The sequence below is a fragment of the Saccopteryx bilineata genome, chromosome 3, assembly GCF_036850765.1.
Source record: "Saccopteryx bilineata isolate mSacBil1 chromosome 3, mSacBil1_pri_phased_curated, whole genome shotgun sequence".
Classification (NCBI taxonomy): domain Eukaryota; kingdom Metazoa; phylum Chordata; class Mammalia; order Chiroptera; family Emballonuridae; genus Saccopteryx; species Saccopteryx bilineata.
The window spans coordinates 147961306-147982538 of NC_089492.1; the positions used below are offsets into that span (position 1 = coordinate 147961306).

The 21233-nt window shown below is 43.7% G+C and overlaps 1 protein-coding gene and 1 pseudogene across 2 annotated transcripts; both read left to right on the top strand.

Annotated features, from left to right (window-relative positions):
- Positions 1-1913: 1913 nt before the first annotated feature.
- Positions 1914-9258, top strand: LOC136328834 (interleukin-36 beta-like). 2 transcript variants are annotated; one of them, XM_066264824.1, is made up of 6 exons: positions 1914-2011; positions 2768-2855; positions 3828-3935; positions 4986-5125; positions 5899-6034; positions 8887-9258. In XM_066264824.1, the coding sequence occupies exons 2-6, from the start codon at positions 2840-2842 to the stop codon at positions 9090-9092; spliced, it is 606 nt and encodes a 201-aa protein (XP_066120921.1). In that variant the 5' UTR covers positions 1914-2011; positions 2768-2839; the 3' UTR covers positions 9093-9258. The 2 variants fall into 2 exon arrangements, with proteins under 2 accessions (XP_066120921.1, XP_066120922.1); XM_066264825.1 differs by lacking the exon at positions 8887-9258 and having other exon boundaries at positions 5899-6434.
- Positions 9259-12759: 3501 nt separating this feature from the next.
- LOC136328835 (interleukin-36 receptor antagonist protein-like) lies at positions 12760-15343 on the top strand (annotated as a pseudogene).
- Positions 15344-21233: the final 5890 nt, after the last annotated feature.

Genomic DNA, 21233 nt, shown 5'->3' on the forward strand with positions numbered 1-21233 from the left:
GCAGTCTACTAGATGCAGAACACAAAACACAGGTTATAAGGGTGCTCAGGGAACTTAGTGAGAACTTTAACAGCATAAAAAAGGACATGAAAACCATAAAAATGAACCAGTTAGAAATGAAGCTACACTAACTGAACCAAAAAATAATTTACAGGGTATCAACAGTAGACTCAAATCAGCCATTTGGAATATTAGAAAAAAACAACAACACCCAATCAGAACAACAAACAGAAACAAAAATCCAAAAAAATTGAAAATACTGTAAGGAGGCAACTTCAAGCATACCGACATTCGAATTCAGGATGTGGCTAAAAGAGAAGAGAGAGAAAGTAATTGAAAACCTGTATGAAAAGATCATGACAGAAAACTTCCCTGACCTGGTGAAGGAAATAGACATACAAATCCAGGAAGATCACAGAGAGTTTCAAACAAGGTGAACTCAAAGAGGCCCACACGGAGACACATCATAACTAAAATGCAAAAGGTTAAAGACAAAGAGAGACTCTTAAAAGCAGCAAGAGAAGAGCAATTAGTTACCTACAAGGGAGCTCCCATAAGACTATCAGTTGATTTTTCAACATAAACTTTACAAGCCAGAAGGAATTGGCAAGAAATATTCAAAATAATGAAAAGCAAGGACCTACAACCAAGATTACTCTACCCAGCAAAGCTATCATTTAAAATTGAAGAACAGATAAAGAGCTTCCCAGAAAAGAAAAAGCTAAAGGAGTTCATTACCACCTAACTACTATTACACAGAATGTTAAGTGTCATGAAGAAGAAGAAGAAGGTGAAGGAAAAGGAGAAGGAGCAGGAGAAGGAGAAAAAGAAGGAAAAGGAGAAGGAGATGATGATGATGAAGAAGAAAAAAGGAGAGGGAGAAGAGGAGGAGGAGGAAGAGGAAGAGGAGGAGGATGGGAGAGGAATAAAAGATAAAATATTTAAATATTAAAATGACAAAAATACATATTTATCTACAATTAAATATAAAGAACAAAATAAATGAACAAGCAGAACAGAAAAATCTCACAGATCATTTTGATGGTTCTCTGGCAGAGGGGTTGGAGGGATGGGTGAAAAAAGTGAAAGGATTAAGAAGTACAAATTTGTTGTTACAGCATAGACATGGTACACAAACTATAGCATAGGGAGTACAGTGGTACCTTGAGATATGAACAGACCAACATACAAATTTTTAAGATACAAGCTGCGACTCAGTCCATATTTTTGTTCAAGATCCAAGAGAAATTCCGAGATATGAGTCGTGATTCAGGAAGCTGCCGCTAGTTGGCACATTGGCACATGGGTCCAGTATCGGCAGTTTGATAAACGAGTTGACTGACTTATGAGCTCAGTTACAGAACGAATTAAATTTGTATCTCAAGATACCACTGTATAGTCAATAATATTCTAATAAGTATGGATGGTGTCAGATGGGTGCGAAAATTATTGAGATGATCACTAAGTAAGTTATGTAATGTATAATCACTGGGGTGTATGCCTCAAACTAATGTAATAATGTACGTCAACTGTAATTGAAAAATAAAAATGATAATAATAAAATAATATTAGTTATGTAACACCCCTTAGAGAGTGATGGTGAATTGTTTCAAGCCAGATGTGGATGAGGTGTGGCTCATGCAGTCATTGAATCAAGCGTCACACCTCAGTTTCCAAGGCAGTCCAGAAGGAAGTTCTCATCTGAAAGAAAGCATCTGGCCCTGTCTGTATTTCTTCACTGTTGTTTCCTGGCACATGACTTGCTTTGGTTTCTCCAGGACCCCAGAACAACCACACCTGTATTTGATTGCCAGTCACCCATTGACACCCCTTGTGACCTCTATGCTAGACAAGCTTTCATGACAAAGAGGGCACACCCAGACCAGGAAATGACCCTCTTCCTATGCTCATTTAAAAACTCAGGAGTCCTAGACAGCCTTCTAGAACCCTTGCTTGCATGCTTGGGGAGCCTAACGCCGGCCCAAGGACTAGAAGATCTCTTTGAACAAAGGTAACTTCTGCTGCTCCACAACCATGTGGTAGGCAGCTTCTTTCACTGCTCAGTGTCTAACTTAGAGGAACCTCTGGGGCTATGGGGGCCAGGTCTCAGACACAGGACATCAGAGGAGCTGCTCCCACGAGTATAGGTGGCTGCTTACTCCCTCGAGGGATAAATGTAGGATCAGTCACCAAGGGCTGAAGCAGGGAGGGTGGTGAACTAACAGTTCTCACTATGGGGACTCTGTGGAATTCTCAGGGAAATGTTCAGCTGTCCTAAGCACAAGCCTAGAGACAGATGTCCTCTGACTGTCAAACATCTAATGGAGCCTGTGGATGTCCATGGAAGGATCCTTAGAGATGCCTGTTTGGATGGGGAATGGGGGGTGGGATAGGGGTCAGAGAGACAGGATTGCTGCCAGTTATTTAGGATGTTCAAGCTTGAAGTTGGGATAGTTGGTGACTTACCGGCTGTAGAAAGCTAGAGATGAACATACAGTCTTTCTTCCTTCCTCTAAACCCAGAAACTCATTGTCCTAGAGAAGGTGCCTTGGGGGTGTTCTGGAATCTCTAAGGCCCTCACAGCCTAGAGAGCCAGGACCATCTAGTCACAACAGAGATGGGGGTTTCCGTTTGGGTTTTCTGGCTTTGGAACATGCTTTTCCCATCCTCAGTTGGAAATGTGCATCTGGGCCAGGATCTCGGGGCAGCCTCCTCCCGGGGAAGGGAGAGCAGTGAATACCTTGTTTCCTTTCTCTTTTCTTCACAGGACCAGCTGCTGACAACCTCCTCACCACCATCTGATCTACTGCATCCTTTATACAGAAAGCCTTGACATAACATGTACACTCCACAGTGTAAGTGGAAAATTATGAACCAACTTGGTAGTCTCCTATCTGCCTCACCAAGGACAATAGAGTACAAGGGTCTCTTTCACTTGCTTAGCTATAGATATATTTGAAAAAATAGCGAGATCTTGAAAATCTCAGAGCACTTAGTTCTTCTCTTATTATGTTTATTTAGAATTATTTATGTGTTCGGATAAAGAAGGCAAAGAAAAGGACAAAACAAAACATACTGATGACCAATTTAACTGTTTTTGGTTTGTTAGTACCCAGAGACTGCCAGTCAGAAAAGGACAAGTCACTGATACCTGTTAGAAACCTACATGAATGCATGTAGATCCTTCTGAGATGCTTTGATGCACAAACCAGCCCCGGCCTTGGTTCCCTTTCCTTTCTCCTCATAGCTGTTCTTTCTCAGAACAAAAGCCAGTACGGTCACCCAGTATTCTGAGGGAGACATGTTTCAAGACCCCCAGCGATGCCTGAAACTGCAGACAGTACCAAACCCTATATGTACCTTTCCCTTAATGGAAGCACTTTACAGCTGCTCTCTGGCATATCCAGATCCCCAGCATCACTATTCTTGTGCTTTGGGGCCATTGTTAAGTAAAATAAGGGTGCTGGAACACAAGCACTGGGATAGCACAACAGTACATCTGATAACTCAGACTCTGAAGCATCTTATGGGTGGGAATGTTTACATTGTGGACATGCTGGGCAAAGGGATGAGTCACAGCCCGGGTACAATTCTCAGAACGGTGTGTGATTTAAAACACGAGTTGTTTATGTCTGCAATTTTCCATTTAATGTTTTTGGACCACACTTGACAGTAGGTAATTGAAATCACAGGAAATGAAACAGTGGATAAGGGAGTAGGGGGACCATTGTATTACAGGATACAGCCAGGGCCTGAAAGTTTATAATAACCTCATGTGTTTTGTGTTTTATTTTTTTGTTTGTCTGCTTTTTTTTGTCATCTGACAGGGCAGGGAAGTCCAGGATCCTATATTATTCGTGATACTCAACAGATGGTGTGGGTCCTGAAGGAAAACTCTTTATTTGCAGTTCCTTCTAGCGGCAATGTCCAATCTGGTGAGTGACAATTAAAGCTACTGTTGCCTCTTAAAGGTGGAAGCTAGGTAGGAGGTTGGGGGAGCTCAGGCTCAACAGTCTTCCTTAAAGCCTTGAATGTACAAGTCCTTTTTCACACAAGGCTTTGCCATTCCTTTTTCTCCCTTCCACCCCCTTCACCACCTTATCCCATTTTCTCATTTACTAGCCTCCCTTAGCTCTAAGGTCCTGGATTGACTTTACCTTTGTGGAGTGGTCTTTGTTGATTTTTTTATCTAAATTCGGTCTCTTTCCTACTGTCCCAGACTTTGGTCACTTCCCCTAAAGCAGGTATTGCAATGTATTGTGGTTCCGGCCACTCCTCTGCTTACATATTTTCATCTCCTTTTCCATGCAAGCAATGAGTAAGTCTGCCTTGTCCTAAGTGGACATTGGAGAAAGCGATGGGTGGGTGAATTCCCCACCCCCTGCCCAGAAAGTTTCTTTTTGGGGGGCTCCTAGGCCCAGTTATTTAGGATTTAAATTCAGGTGATAATGACAGAAAACCCATGTGACTGGGACTTACATGAGATAAAGTACATTTCTTTCTCATGTGAAAGAAGGCAGGCTGAGGCAAGTGTGCTGAGTCCAGGGTGCTTTATCAAGCTCAAGATCACCTCAACCCTCTCCTGAGTGTAGGAAGACACAGAGTATAAAGAAGGAGCTCTTCCCAGCTGAGGCAGCTCCCCTAAAGAACATTCTTGGAAATGTCACACAAGTCTTCTAACTTACAGCTCATGGGCTACAACTTAGGCATATGGTCCAAGTTTGCTGCAAGTGTGGTGGGGAATTTAATTTGTATTTTGGGAGAGCAATGTGCTTTGGCTATAGCTGGGTTCTAACATTAAGGCAGAAAACAGATATTCATTTCAAATTATGATGGAGGATTTCTACTGCATGGCTCTTTGGAGGAGCATGATGGGACAGACTTGGCTGGTCAATAACCCTGCTGGGAGGGGTCACTGAGTGTTAGGCAGAACTGGCCTTTCTGCTGCTTAAAGCATGATGCCTGTTTCCGTCTCCCTGTTCTAGTCACTGTTCACACAATGCCATGTACAGACACAGAATTAAATGATGGAAAAGAAGGCAATCTGATCTACATGGGAGTCAAGGGCATGGACCTCTGTCTGTCCTGTTTAAAAGTTCAGGGCCACCCAACTTTGCAGTTAAAGGTGAGTGGTTGTGCAGATAATAAGAGAAGTTCTGTGAGACAGACTTTTTATTTCATTCAATAATGTTACTGAATAAAAATAACATCTCTTCAATCCTGGATTAGTCGGTGTAAGGAACCTTACTTGGCTGATCCCCAAATCAATATATACTGCTTTTGGAATGGGTGTAACACTTATTTTAATGTCAGAGCATCCTCTGAATGCCAGAGAGGACTCCCACAGGGACAGTTCAGAAAGGTCAGGGCTGTTGGCTTCCCATTCTCCATCTTCCTCAACTGCCTCCCAGGAATCCTCTGAGACATTGGGGTAACTCCCATATAAGCACAGGCCACACATGCAGAGGAGACAAGGGAAGGCCATTAGCCTGGGTTCTGTGGATTTCATGTCTGTGGTCCCTGCACTGAAGGAGGCATTTGTAGTCCTGAAGCTCATCCTTCTGTTATGATGGACACTATAATGTATAAACCCACTAAAGACAGAATCTTGTGAGTCTGGCCTGAATCTGCTGGTGAGTCCATCACTATAACACCTAAAAACACCTACAAGACAGTTAACCCTCCTCCTCTGGTGGAATAGGCTACTGTCTCAACAAGGCAGGAACAGCTGGTGTTGTGAGGTTCCTGGGGGAGTCAAGCTGCTGGGAACCAGAGCATTCCTTATTCTCAGACCTGGCATCCTCTCATCTGCCCGTGTCCCTCCCTTTGGCAAAAGCAGTCACTACCAGGGCTGAGTTAGTTTAGCTCCTTCTCTAATAGGCCTCTTTCCTCTCCTAGGAGAAAAACATAATGGATCTGTACAAGGAGAAGACAGCGCAGAAGCCCTTTCTCTTTCTTCACTGCACAGAGGGCTCCACCTCCTCCTTCCAGTCGGTTGCCTACCCTGGCTGGTTCATAGCCACATCCTCTCATGGTAAAGAGCCCATCTTCCTCACCCAGGAGAGGGGCAAAACTTACATCACCAACTTCTATTTTGATCCTGAAGAAAAAATCTTGTCCTGGCCTTGGTGACTAATTAACTGATGCCCATCCATAGCCCACCTCATGCTCAGCACCAAAGTCACCTCCTCTAGACACGCAATGGCACACCATGTTCTCCCCTTGAACGCCATCCCTGTGTGGAACCTGGGAGCCACTTTTTATTCTTTCCTATCTTGTCCCACCATCCACTTAGCTGTTACTGCAGTTAAGTCAATATCCCAAATGCTCCTTGTACACAACCCTCTCTCTATTCCTCCTGCCAACTCATGGTCTAGATGTTGATTCCAAACATTGTTGTTATTACCCTTTTAATAAAATATATTATTTATTAACTCCATGCATGTTCATGAAAGGGTAGATTCGCATGAAATAAAAATTTAACATGTTAATAATCATGATGAATTCTTAATATCATTAGTTAGTAATTTGACACATAGTTTATACTTTGCTAAAGATTTGTTGTTTAACAAAATGAATGTAAATCAATTCATGTTCAAATAATCACTTGTATAATTTTGAATTATTTTCAAGAAACTTCTTGGAACTCATTGTACTGTTCTTGAGTTTTACTTTGTAAAGTGACTGGAAGGAGAAGAGCCAGCTATGAGATTTTCTTGTTATTGTTCATATTTTTTGGAATTTTAGTTGAACCTTCCATCAATAGTTTCTTTACTGGGATGCTTTTAAGCCCATTGTCCATTTTGAGAAGGTTACTTCAGTTGAAGCCTATAATAAAATCTACAAATTCACTTCACCAATCACAGATAAGCTGCAATTTGCTATAATATCTGGACTGAATGTGATCCTGACGGGTTCACCTGCCCCGTCTCTAACATCCTGAATCTGCTTGAAGTGTTGGGAGGCCTCTCCTTTTCTCCCTAACTGAAAGCAGTATCTTAACTCCTTTGCAATCCTCAGCATTTTACCTTCTCATGTGATGTTTCTTTTGCTAGACTTTGTGCTTTGCTCTCTTCTCCTCTACCAAATTCTAGGTACACAGAGAACAGAAGTGTTTCTTTTATGTCTATTTACTCCCTTAAGTGCCAACTATTGCCTCTTAAGTAACAGATTCTCAAATAATATGATAAGTACATTTTTTAGTTTCAACAGATCCTGACAATCTGCCCTTTAATTTGGCTTTTCCAATTTATATCCCAGTGAAATGTTTATACTTCCCTGCCCCAAACTTACTCTTAAATTAAAAACTATTGTTCACCCAATGCTCAAAGGATGCTATTGTTATTTTAATTCATACACCCTCAGTTATTAGTAATCCATTCACTACTCAGCACATTGCAGACTTGACTTCTAACTTTTACCCAGAAAACTTTCTTTTGACGATCAGCAGTGACATCTGTAATGTCAAATCCAATGGACATTCTGCCGTCCTCACCTGAATTGGCATTGGACACAGCCTGCCACTCTGTGTCCTTCTTACACTCACAGCCACAGGCTCTGTGGCTGGTCACGCCTAGTTTTACCCCAGCCCCAGTGGCTTTTCCCTCTCATTCCTCTTCTCTATTTCCTCCTCATGTGACTTCAGAGGTTGAAGTGTTTCAGAAAAGGACATCTCTGAGTCCTTTTCTCCTGTATGCTGTCTCCCTGGATGACATTAGTTGTTTTCATGAATGGAAGTGTCCAGATGCATGGTGACACTTTGATCTGCACCAAGACCCTTGTTGGAACACCAATTTTCATTGTATCAGAGCGTGCAGGTTGAGTATGTTCTAAGTTGAACCCTTGATTGTTGCCCAAGATTCCCTGTCTTACACTCAGTGACTCAAGGCAGAAAACCTAAGCTCATCTTTGAGTCCTCCTTTTCCTGAAACCCTACATCTAACCCATCAAGTCTATTTCCAAAGGTTTTACCTCAAAACACAGCTCAATTCCACAGGTCTCTCCCCAGTGTCCCTGCCACCCATACTGCATGCAGGGCAAACACCGTCGTTAAGTCAGTATCATGGCTGGTGCTTCCATCAAATTCTCCATTTATGTATCTGTTAAATCCATTCTCTGTGAGTTAGCCAAGATTATTACCACCAGTTGGAATTCAACTGTGTCATTCCAATGTTTAGACTCCTCCAATGCTTCCATTTTCACTGAGAAGGAAATGCAGATTCCCTATCTTTTCTCCAACCTCTTTTCCAGCTTACTCTTTCCCTCCATTCTGTGTTTAGTCATGCTAATCCATCAGTTTCTTAAACATTCCAAGTTCTTTATAACCCCAGGACCTTTGCATGTGTTATGCTAATGTAGATCCCTGTTACCTATATTGGTTTCTTTTTACTATTTATCTTTCTAGCTTCTTCAAATGACACCTCCCCAAGAAGCCTTCCCTAACTACTATGTCTAAAGCAAGCTACATCCTCTACTTCCTGAAATTTCTATCTCAAATTTTTATTGTTTCCTTTGCATAATTTGAAATGACTTTATTTGTCATTCTTTACTTCTATCTTTATATAATAAAGTCCCTGATTGCCAGGAAGTAGTGTTTATATATTTCACCATTATATTGCCAGTTGCTAGCAGTGTCTGTGCTTAATAAATACATCTTGAATAAATAAATTGTTCATTAATAAATTGATAAGTGAATGAATTAATGTGGATCTTACCTCCTCCCCAGGAAGTCAACCTTCCTTAGCAAGACTAGCTTTATTTGGATAAAACTTACCTTCCTGCTTCTAAGCCTCAATGTCATAGAGAAGGGAGCTCCAATGTCTGCAAAGTCCTTCAGTTTTGTGACAGCAGCTCTTGCAGCCCTCTTTAATCTTTCTTCTCTCACAGAAACCACCAAAGGGGGAGAAGAATTCTTCCCCACTCCTGCTGTGTCTTTTGTGACATATCTGGCCTTCTTCCCCACCCTCACCCATCTACCCAAGGCAGGGAAGACCACACATTCTGGTCCACACCGTCTGTCCTGGTGTAATGTTGATGCCACCTCCTTACACTCTCAAGAGTTCCACAAATTTTGTGGTCACCCTACTTATTAGAACCTGGGGTTTTGTAGACTTGCTTTGGAAGTAGACTAAATTTAAGAAAGTATCCATTCTGCTCTGCTCTTCCAAGACCTACATTCCTACAAGACTCATCCTCACATGAGAAGAATGTGGCCATCCCAAGTGACTGTCCCTGGGGGGGGGGGGGCTATAAGTCTCATGGTCTTACTCTGTGCTTCATTGATTTGCAGAATAGAATCTACATTCTCTAATATTGGCTTTATCAGGAATAAACTTATCAGTAAGCAGTAAAATTAGACTTTATCTTAATTCTTGATTGGTTCATAACTCAAATAGAAAGACGGTGACCTTTATTACTCTTTCTTTCAAACTATTAACATGGAAAACAGCCAGTTCTCACCTTACTGCCAGAATCATTGGTTTCAAAGCATGTTCCACTCCAGAGGGAACCTGCATCTGGGGCACCCTGAAATGACAACTAATGACAGCTGCACTGAAGCGCTGGTGAAGGAGGAGGCTGGAACATCAACTGGGACAGGGACAACCACATGAATGTTGGCCACTCATCTAGAATATCATGACGTGTGCTTGGATCTGCTATCAAGGTCAACTGTCAAGGACCTATGACTGAGTCTCACCTGTCCTTGCCCATTGGCCTAAACTACCATGATCACCTCCACAGGCTGACAGCCTCAGGTTGACTTATTGCTATGAGGAAGATGTCCCTCAGGAGCCGTGGGGGTCTCAACCGACGAGAAAGAGAGAGTTAGCGTCAGAATTGGGGAAGGGAGAATGTTTAGGCGCAATTTAAGTGAAGCAGTGTCTCAATGGGCTCAAGGGCGAGGGTGTGTGTGGAAAGTGACTGTGTCAGGTCAGAGTGTGAAAGGACCCAGGTAGTATTCTGGGAAGGTACAAAGCAAGGTTGATGTAGAAGGTTGTGTCTAAAACGTTCCCTGGAGCTCTGTGCTGGGGTTGGAATTGATGTTGCCCTTCAGATCCTTCAGGCTAAAATAATTCAAATACCTCATTTCTGAATGTCCACAGTTTTAACAAACAAAGCCTCTTAGAAATTATGAAAGTAGCAGTCACTCAAAGAAGAGAGATGTTATGACATTTAACAGCTGTGGACCGTCCTTGGAAGAATCCTTGTTTCCTGTTAATTTGCCGCTGGCTGGACCTGTGTCCTGTTAATCCAGCCCGGTGAAAGGCCGGGCGGGTTTCCTCCCTCACTACCCACAGGTAAGCTTAGCACACCCTCTGAGGCCCCAGGGAGAACAAGATAGGAGCAGCAGACCCACCCGCAAGCAGTCATGGCTTCTCTCTCAGCTGGTAAGACCAGAAAAGACCCTGAGGCCTTTTCAACTCACCAGCTCCTCTGAATCTCCACCACAGAGCCCGAAGCGATGATTCTGCGATGGGCCAAGAGGTGAGCATCACGAAATGTGAGTGGATCCACCTGCTTAGAATGTGCCATGTTCCAAATCTGAATCACCATGCCTGTACTGTCCCACTCAGGACAGCAAGGACAAGAAAGGAAATGGCACTATCCTTTCTCAGAGATCAATGTTTCCAGCCTGTCTGCTCCCAGAGGGTCCAAGATCATCCAAGATCAGTTCTGAGCTAAATTCCTTCAATGCCTGCCTTCTTTGTCTCCAGCCCTGCTATAAGAAGCACAGTCCCCAGCTACTCGCTGCCCAAGGAGAAGCATCTATCCCTTTGATGTCAGCTCCGGGCGAAGGTACAGTGGTGAGCTTGGGCTCAGGGCCCCAGACCCTTTTGTGGATCAGGGTCCCCTGGCTCCCATGGACATGGCCCCCTGTACTCTGACCAGCTCATGCTTTTGAGCCTTTAATCACAAAAGCACATGGAGGCTCCTCTTTGTCTGGAGAGTTGCTTCTTGGTGAGGCTTGAGTGGGGAAATGACATGCAGCACAGGTCAGACCACCTAGAGCTACTCAAGAAAGAAATCCCCAGAACAGTAAAAATAAAGATATGAAATGACAGGAACATTTTGAGGGATCGTCCTGATTCAGGTCCTGGACCCTTGCTATCTGAACATGGCAACTGCCTGGGGTTGGGGAGGGCTTCCAAAGTCTGGATGAGGGCGTTCTGCTGAAGGGCACCTCCACCTTTTGGTCTCAGCTCCCCGGAGCCCAAGACAAGCCACTGCTGTGGGCATCTTGGTCCTAAAAGGTGGACTCAGAGCCCTCAGCTCAGAATCCAGAAGAGAAAGGCATCTTCTGGGCACAAGCCTGGCATAAACAGGAGTCTGCCTCATTCTATCTCCTCCTCTCACCTAATAAAGTTTATTACACAAAAATGGACACTTTTAAAAAGCACATGTAAAGATATATTCTTAATACTTATGCTGAAATAAGAGTAAAACTAAATTGTTGCCAGCAAACTAGGGCACATTAAAAAGCCCTAGTTGGTAGGGATTAAGAGTTGGGGTGGAGGCCAGATGTGGCCATAAAAGGTGCCATATGTTGACAAAATAATTCTGTGTCTAGACTGCATGGTGATTGCACAAAGCTACAGGGTGTACACAAAGCACAAAGCAAATGTGTGTGTGTGTGTGTGTGTGTGTGTGTGTGTGTAATGAAGAGGGCAGTTCTTCAAAAGAACAGCAATCTTAAATGTGCATGCTCTTAATAATGCTTCTAATAACAGACTTCAGAATGCAGCAAAACTGATGGAATTAAAAGGAAAATGAGACTTCCAATGATGATTGGAGAATTCAATACTCCTTCCTCCATAAATACTAGAACAAGTAGACAGAAAATCACATATAAAAGACCTGAAAAACACTGTCAACCAACTAGACCTAATGGCATTTGTAGTATAGTCCACCCCAAACAGCTAAATACACTTTCTTTTTCAGTGCACACAGAATATTCTACAAGGTAAGTCATATTCTGGGCTGTGCAATTCATCTCAATAAGTTTTAAGGTATAAAGATGATACAATGTATAATCTGAGACCATCACTCAATTAACTAGAAATCAATAACATTTCACTTTTTTAGATTTTATTTATTCATTTTTATTAGAGAGAAAGAAGAGAGAGAGAGAGAGAGAGAGAGAGAGAGAACAGGGGGAGGAGCAGGAAGCATCAACTCCCATATGTGCCTTGACCGGGCAAGCCCAGGGTTTTAAACCGGCGACCTCAGCATTCCAGGTCGACGCTTTATCCACTGCGCCACCACAGGTCAGGCAAAATCAATAACATTTCAGAGCATACTACAAGGGTGCAATAATCAGAATGGTGTGATACTGTCATAAATCTAGACAGATAAGCCAATGGAATAGAACACAGAGCCCAGAAATAAACCCACACATGTGGTCAAATGAGTTTCACAAAAATGCCAATACCGATCAATGGGAAAAGGACAATCTTTTCAGAATTGCTTAAAGGAAGAGAGTCTCCAGAACCTTCCTTCCAGGGAGACATAGGGTGGTGTGAAGTCACCTTGGGAAACCCAGCTCCTCCTCTCTGCGCCATTTCAGGTCCCCTCCCTACTATGTTATTAAAGGGCCCAGGTGTCCTGTGACTGTCTTTGCAGGAGTAGGCAGACACGGTCGGCTCTGCCAGGAGGAAGGAGTGTCCTTGGGCAGCTAGCAGGACTGGTCTTCCCTCCTGAGCACACCTAGGATCCGCCGCTCTGTGCTGGAGGGTCGAGAGGCTGCTACCCAGGCCCCTGCCAGCTCAGCCTCTGTCTCCTCCTAACACCTTCAATTTCACAACAGGATGGTCCATACGCTGAAGGCCAGGATGGTTCTGAGCGGAGCCCTGTGCTTCCGGTGAGTATCCGAGTCTCGAGTTGGCACGTCCTCGGGGGGAGTGAAAGCCAGGTAGATCTGTAGTCTAGCCTTTTCCAAAGGGGAAGGATCTCGAACACCTGAACTACAGGTCTCCAGGTGGGGTGGGCAGCTGGGCAATTGGGAACAGCCACTCTGTGCCCCAAGAGAAGTTTTTCTCGCCTCTTCAGTCTGCTAGTCACCTCATGGGAGTTCCTCCATGAACAGAGGGACAGATGAGTCACTTGTGTGGAGCTGCAGGATCATGTGTTCATATTGAGAGAGGAATTCAAGAGACCAGTCTGAGCCCTGTTGCTACACCTACTACAGTGACCTGACATGACCAGCCCCTCTGTCCTACTGGCCCCTGCTTCCCTTTGGGACAAAACAACAGTAAGGAAACCGTCATTCAGTCTGTCTGTGTTCGAGCATGCGTAGACCGGGCAAATGGCCATGTCCTGGACGCCGTAGCCATGAAGGACACTCCTCCTTGCTCTCGCTGGACTCAGAGCCTAGACAGCTTTTCCCAAAGTGTGTTCTGTGGAACCTCAGTCCTATGAGCTGCTTTACACCTGGGCTCCCTGATACGTAAATGTAGAAAATATGCTTTTTATGTCTCCTTATAAGTGAAAGCAAATTAGGAACTTCGAAGTAGGTATTTGTTTGTTTTTAACCAACACTGAACCAATTTGTACACAGCGTACTGTTCCCCACATAACATCAGGGTAACCCAACGTAGGACGTGCCTTCACCTCAAGGGATGCCAAAACTGAGCTCGTAGATGAGAAATGCACTTGAAAAGTATGATGAAAACAATTTAAATTTAAAGAAATGCTTAATTTAGTAGGGTATATGTGGCTGAGCCTATGGAAAAGCCCCTAGATATCTTCAGTGATACCTGAAGACTTATATTTTAAGCTGGAAGAGACCGGGGCAACTTGTCATCGCAGCCTAGCCGTGGAGGACCGGGGGCAGAGAGGTGAGCGGAGTGTCTGCATCTGCAGTGACTGAGCAGAAGACGTGCAGAGCAGGACAAGAACCCAGGATCTGACTCTCCATTGTGAGGCATGGGAGGACTGCTTGGTGTACAAAGGCTTGAATAGGATAAAGGAAAGAATCCCAGACTCAGTGGAGGCTGTGGGCCTGTCCACTGGTCAATTGTGAACCCCGTGGGGCTGGGAGAAGGTTGTGCAATTGGTTTGGGCACAAGGGAGACAGTGCCTGGGATTGGGGGAACCTGGAGCTGGGCAAGCTGGACACCCACTCGCCCCTGACTGTTGTCCTGATGTTCCAGAATGAAGGATGCAGCACTGAAGTTACTTTATCTGCACAATAACCAGCTTCTGGCTGGTGGCATGCATGCAGGGAAGGTCATGAAAGGTGGGTGGCAAGCAGAGCCCTTCCTCCCTAGAGCCTTGTATATTCTGAGGGTGGGGCTGGAAGGTTAGGACAGTCGTGCCAGACCCAGGTCTAACAGAGTAACCAGGGCACCCTTAAACCAGGCTTTGAGGAAGAAAAAGCTACACCTTCCAGCAAAGTGAGACGTGTCCCAGTGCCACCTGGTGCATCTAGGCAAAGGTGGGAATGTTTTCCAAAATGAATGTCTTGTCCTTCCTTCACAGGTGGACATAGGTCATGCTTTGCTTTTCCTGGAAGCCAATGCTATAGAGAACTAGGCAGGCTCTCTGTGCCTTATTCCCAAGTGGGGGTGTGTTTCTGTCCCTTTACCCTGGGTGCCCTCTGCTCTAGGAGATCCTCGGCCACCCTGAGTGATGGGACCCTGGGAGTTGGTGGCACCTTCTAGTCTAATGCTTATTCATTCTGCACTGCACACCGTGAGCGACAGGCCCCCTCTCTAAAACAGCACTCACCTGTCCACAGAGACCTGCTCCCTGAAGTCCAGGATGGAGGAGGGGAGGGAAGGCAAGCAAGTCGCCTGCATCTGGCTTCCTTCATCTAGGCGAGGAGATCAGTGTTGTCCCCAATTGGTTTCTGGATGTTGTCATCCTGGGCATCCAGGGAGGGAGCCGGTGCCTGTCGTGTGGGACAAACAGGGCAGGAACCGACCCTAAAACTAGAGGTGAGTCCTGTGGGGTGACATCTGGCTTCCTGAGCAGCAGAGGCTGGGCCCTGAGGCCGGGCTCTGGAGGTCTGAGCGCCTCTCCCATCTCCCATTATTGCCGCTCTGTGTCCCATGCCCTCTGCCCAGCCCTCCTGGCCACTCACACTCACATTCTCAGCTGCCATGCTCTCTGCTTGCAGCCCGTGGGCATTATGGAGCTCTACCGCAGCCCTGAGGATTCCAGGGGCTTCACCTTCTACAGGTGAGACACAGGGCTCACCTCCAGCTTTGAGTTGGCTGCCTTCCCGGGCTGGTTCCTCTGCACTGCGCCTGAAGCGGACCAACCTCTCAGACTCACTCAGCTCCCAGAGGATGCCAATGGGGACCACCCCATCACGGACTTCTACTTCCAGCAATGTGACTAGGGCAGTGCCCCTCCAGGACCCTCTGGGCAGAGCCAGTGGGGACAGGAGAGAAGGAGGAAGCCCAGGTGACCAAACTGGATTGGTTGGGCACATAGCTGCTCTTCCTTCTCCTGGCTCCAGATTTCGGAAGATCCTTCTGAGATTTGGGACTTAGTTCAGTTTCTTTTTCTGGTGGATGGTGATACTGATGAGAAAACTTCCAAGAATGACACGAGATTAAAAGGGGCAGTGGTGGAAATCCTTCATGCTTCATGGTAATGTGCCCGGTGCCCCTGAACCCCACAGGTCAGCCCTGTCCCAAGTTGAGACTATTAGGGCCACCAGCTGCCCACATTAGTTCATCACCATCTCTGTACAGGAGACGGGGTGGGAGGGTCAAAGAGTTAGGGACCCAAGGCTCAGTCCCTTCCCCCTTCCTTTTAATTCAGCTGCCATCCTAGGCGCCTTTTCCATCCCCACCCTCACGCTGTCACCATGGGCAGGGCGGGGTAGCGATGCCCAAGGAAGTGGCTCCACCTCAGAAGACCAAGGATGGGCAGGTGTGTCACTCCTTTTGAGACCCAAGGAACAATTAAAATCCAAAATGCTGGTATTTAGTCACATGGTAAGATGCTCATGACATATTAAGTGAGAAGAGCAAGTTACAAAATGGCATATTTTGTAATTCCATTTTAATTAAAAATACTTATTAAAAATATTAAAAATGGGATGACGTCAGAGTAATGGCGGGGTAGGAAGCGATACCGATAAATCTCCCCCAAAACTCAACAAGATCTTCAACCAGAAACAGAAAAACCTATACTTGGAGCTTCCAGATGCTTCGCAATACACCCAAAGGTATGATTGAGTGAAAAATTGGCTAAATATATAACCAAACCCTGAAGGAAATAGGGAGTAAGAAATGTTCCGCCTTCCTCACTAACCTAAACAGGGCGGCTTTCTCTGGTAACTGTGAATATAGAAACTGAGGTGGGCAAAGGGGGTGAATAGATCCAGGCCGCCGCGGGACAAACGGCCGAACCAGGCTGTGGCACACAGATCCAAGTCGAGGAAAATCTGATCCTGTAGAAACCCGGGCAATACCAGCTAACACTCGCGCCAAACCCAAACAAAGAAAGACAAGCGGAGCGGCCATTTTACCCGGTCTCCTGGTCGGCGCGCAGTTGGTAGGCGCGGATTTCTTCCTAGGCCCCGAAAGTGGGTGCCCGTGTTGCCCCAGGGAGAGGCGGGGTCAGAGGCCTTTCTGTGGGCCGAGGGCAGAGTCTCTGGGCAGCCCCAGCGCCCTGGGAAAGCCATGCATGGGAGGGAGTGAGAACTAATTCCAACGGTGGAGATTTTCCGTGCTGGAGGGTGTTTCACTCAGAGGGAAGCGCGGCCGGCCTCATATCCTGGTTTGCGCACGCAGATAAGGAGTGAGCAATTCCTCCGAGTGCCTCGGCAGTGCGCGCCCGTGTTATCGCACAGAGGGGCAGAGTCAGGGGCCTTTGTGTGAGCCAAGGTGGAATCTCGAGCCGCCCCAGCGCCTTACAAAAGCCGCACACGGGGACAGAGCGAGACTCAATTCCAACGCTGCAACTTTTCCCTGCGGTTGGGGGTTTCACTCAGAGCGTGAGACTGCTGGCCGGATATCCTGGTCGCAGACAGTGAGTGAGAGTTTCCTCCAAGTGCCCCGGAAGTGGGCGCCTGCTTGTGTTACCGGACAGAGTGGCAGAGCCAGAGGTCTTTGAGTGGGCGGAAAGCCCGCCTGATTATGCTAGCAGCTCTGACTGACTGAGCCTTACCCAGAGCCCTGTGCTGAGTGGAAATAGAGTGGGGAGTTGCCAGCTCTTTGAGCCTCTTACTATCCAGGCAGAGGCAGCAGCAACCCCATAGCTGGATTATCAGGCTACTAATTGAGGAAGGAAAGACTAGGAGAAAGGCTCCAGGAACACGGACTCTCTCACTGTCAGAGCCTATAAATGCAAATGAGCTTCGACTGCCAACGAGACTAAAGCACAATACATGACATTGCCATAGAGACTTATCAACTGCAAACCTCTACCTGAGCGCGCCAAAGGGGCAGAACCCGGGGTACAGAGTCACCGACCAGGAAGAGGGAGAGAAAAGAAAAAGCAAGAAGATAACCTCTCAAAATCAAGAATAATCTGCAGACTTTATAACCTATCACATTTTATTATATTTGTTCGTTTGTTTCTCTTATCTTCATTCTTGATACTTTTTTTTCCTCCTCCAATTTGGCCGATTAACTCTCTACCGGTCTTACTCTCTCCTCTCCTTGAACTACACTACCCATAAGTGTTACATCTCCCATTATCTTTTCTCTTCTCTTCCTTTCTCTCTATGAGGGTTGCACTCCAAAACCCTTAACTCTCTCTCTCTCTCTCTCCTTTCTTTTTTCTTCTTTTTGTGGTTCCCTCTTTTTTTCTCTCTCTCTCTTTCTTTTCTCCCTCTATATTAGTTTCTTCCTTTCTCCTTTACATCTCCTCTCATTCAAACCTCAATAACAAACAAATTATCTTATCTGGGACTCAAACCTATGTTTGTGGCATTTTGGGGGGTTTTTACTTCACCTTTTTAACTCACTAGCAGTGCTCCCATCCCTGGCTCTCCATATTATCTAGTTCTTGTTCCACTAAATACAATAGTAATTTTTTAATTTGTCCCCCCATTTTTCCGTTTTCCTCTTATTCCTCTCATCATAACTCTTAGACAACCAACACCTAAAAGCAAATCATTTTATTCTTGATCCAAATTTTTTCCTTATTTGCTTTTTGTGGGTCCATACACTCTTTTTTTTTCTTTTTTCTTTTTTTTTTTCCTTTTTTTTTTTCTTTTTTTTTTTTGCCCCTTTATTACTTTTCCCCAATTCAGGCCCTCCATCACAGGCATTGTTTGTTATAACTCACAGTCCACCACAAGATTTTCTCAAGAAAGAGGGGAGAGGAGAGGAGAGGAAAAAAGGAGGAGGGGAATAATTTCCTTTTTTTTTAAATTTTTATTTTATTTTATTTTTCTTTATTTCATTATTAATTTTTTTTTAAAAAAACAACTCTTTTTGATTTTTTATTTTTTTTATTTTTTTTAACTTTTTATTCTTTACTAAATCTCATTAATACTATCAACAAAACCACCCTCAGATGCCATTAACGAAGAGAAAATCGAATATCATGGATACAAAAGAAAGAGAGGTAACACAGCTAGATGAGGAAAAATCTATGGAGAAAAAATTTAATATATTGGAAACCTTGGAGCTAAATGACAGAGAATTCAAGATAGAAATCCTAAAAATCCTCTGAGATATACAAGAAAACACAGAAAGGCAATTTAGGGAGCTCAGAAAACAACTCAATGAACACAAAGAATATATGTCCAAGGAAATTGAAACTATAAAAACAAATCAAACAGAGATGAAAAACTCAATTCACGAGCTGAAAAACGAAGTAACAAGCTTAGCTAATAGAACAGGTCAGATAGAAGAGAGGATTAGTGAAATAGAAGACAAGCAACTTGAGGCACAACAGAGAGAAGAAGAAAGAGACTCAAAAATTAAAAAAAATGAGATAGCCCTACAAGAATTATCTGACTCCATCAAAAAGAATAACATAAGAATAATAGGTATATCAGAGGGAGAAGAGAGAGAAAATGGAATGGAGAACATACTCAAACAAATAATAGATGAGAACTTCCCAAGCCTGTGGAAAGAACTAAAGCCTCAAGTTCAAGAAGCAAACAGAACTCCAAGTTTTCTTAACCCCAACAAACCTACTCCAAGGCATATCATAATGAAATTGACACAAACCAACAGCAAAGAAAAAATTCTCAAGGCAGCCAGGGAAAAGAAGAATACAACATATAAAGGAAGGCCCATTAGATTATCATCAGATTTCTCAGCAGAAACTCTACAAGCTAGAAGAGAGTGGACCCCAATATTTAAAGTCCTGAAAGAGAGGAACTTTCAGCCACGAATACTATACCCATCAAAGCTATCCTTCAAATACGAAGGAGAAATAAAAACATTCACAGATACAGAAAAGATGAGGGAATTTATCATCAGAAAACCCCCACTCCAGGAATTACTAAAGGGGGTTCTCCAATCAGATACAAAGAACAAAAAAAAAAAACAGAGCCACAAGTAAAAGCTCCAAGAAGAACACAATAAAACCAAATTTAAACTGTGACAACAACAAAAAGAAAGAGGGGGAGAAGATGGAGATTAACAGTAGCAAAGGATGATGGAGTGCAAAAGTACTCACAAAATACTTCGCTACAATGAACAGGGTAAGGACCGTTTTCATTACTCAAAGGTAACCACCATTGAAAAAACCACCACAGAAGCACATGAGATAAAAAAGATAGCAACAGAGAAAAGATGTATGGAATACAACCAAATAAAAACAAAAGATAGAAAAACGAAAGAGAAGGATCAAACAAGACACGAAACTAACAGAAAGCAAGATATAAAATGGCAATAGGGAACTCACAAGTATCAATAATTACACTAAATGTAAACGGATTAAACTCACCAATAAAAAGGCACAGAGTAGCAGAATGGATTAAAAAACAAAATCCAACTGTATGCTGCCTACAGGAAACTCATCTAAGTAACAAGGATAAAAACAAATTCAAAATGAAAGGCTGGAAAACAATACTCCAAGCAAATAACATCCAAAAAAAAGCAGGTGTAGCAATACTCATATCGGATAATGCTGACTACAAGACAGGAAAAGTACTCAGAGACAAAAATGGCCATTTCATAATGGCTAAGGGGACACTGAATCAAGAAGACATAACAATTCTTAATATATATGCACCAAACCAAGGAGCACCAAAATATATAAGACAGCTACTTATTGATCTTAAAACAAAAACTGACAAAAATACAATCATACTTGGAGACCTCAATACACCGCTGACGGCTCTAGATCGGTCATCCAAACAGAGAATCAACAAAGACATAGTGGCCTTAAACAAAACACTAGAGCACCTGGATATGATAGACATCTACAGGACATTTCATCCCAAAGTGACTGAGTATACATTTTTCTCCAGTGTACATGGATCATTCTCAAGAATTGACCATATGTTGGGCCACAAAAACAACATCAGCAAATTCAGAAAAATTGAAGTTGTACCAAGCATATTTTCTGATCATAAAGCCTTGAAACTAGAATTCAACTGCAAAAAAGAGGAAAAAAATCCCACAAAAATGTGGAAACTAAACAACATACTTTTAAAAAAGAATGGGTCAAAGAAGAAATGAGTGCAGAGATCAAAAGATATATACAGACTAATGAAAATGACAATACGACATATCAGAATCTATGGGATGCAGCAAAAGCAGTGATAAGAGAGAAGTTCATATCGCTTCAGGCATATATGAACAAACAAGAGAGAGCCCAAGTGAACCACTTAACTTCCCACCTTAAGGGACTAGAAAAAGAAGAACAAAGACAACCCAAAACCAGCCGAAGAAAGGAGATAATAAAAATCAGAGCAGAAATAAATGAATTAGAGAACAGAAAAACTATAGAAAAAATTAATAGAACAAGGAGCTGGTTCTTTGAAAAGATCAACAAAATTGACAAACCCTTGGCAAGACTTACCAAGGAAAAAAGAGAAAGAACTCATATAAACAAAATCCAAAATGAAAGAGGAGAAATCACCACGGACACCGTAGATATACAAAGAATTATTGTAGAATACTATGAAAAACTTTATGCCACTAAATTCAACAACCTAGAAGAAATGGATAAATTCCTAGAAAAATACAACCTTCCTAGACTGAGTCAAGAAGAAGCAGAAAGCCTAAACAGACCTATCAGTAGAGAAGAAATAGAAAAAACCATTAAAAACCTCCCCAAAAATAAAAGTCCAGGCCCTGACGGCTATA

Coding starts and splice junctions, on each gene's coding strand:
- LOC136328834 (XM_066264824.1), top strand. Junction 3,936..4,985: donor TAGCGGCAATGTCCAATCTG/GTGAGTGACAAT, acceptor TCCCTGTTCTAG/TCACTGTTCACACAATGCCA. Junction 5,126..5,898: donor ACCCAACTTTGCAGTTAAAG/GTGAGTGGTTGT, acceptor TTCCTCTCCTAG/GAGAAAAACATAATGGATCT.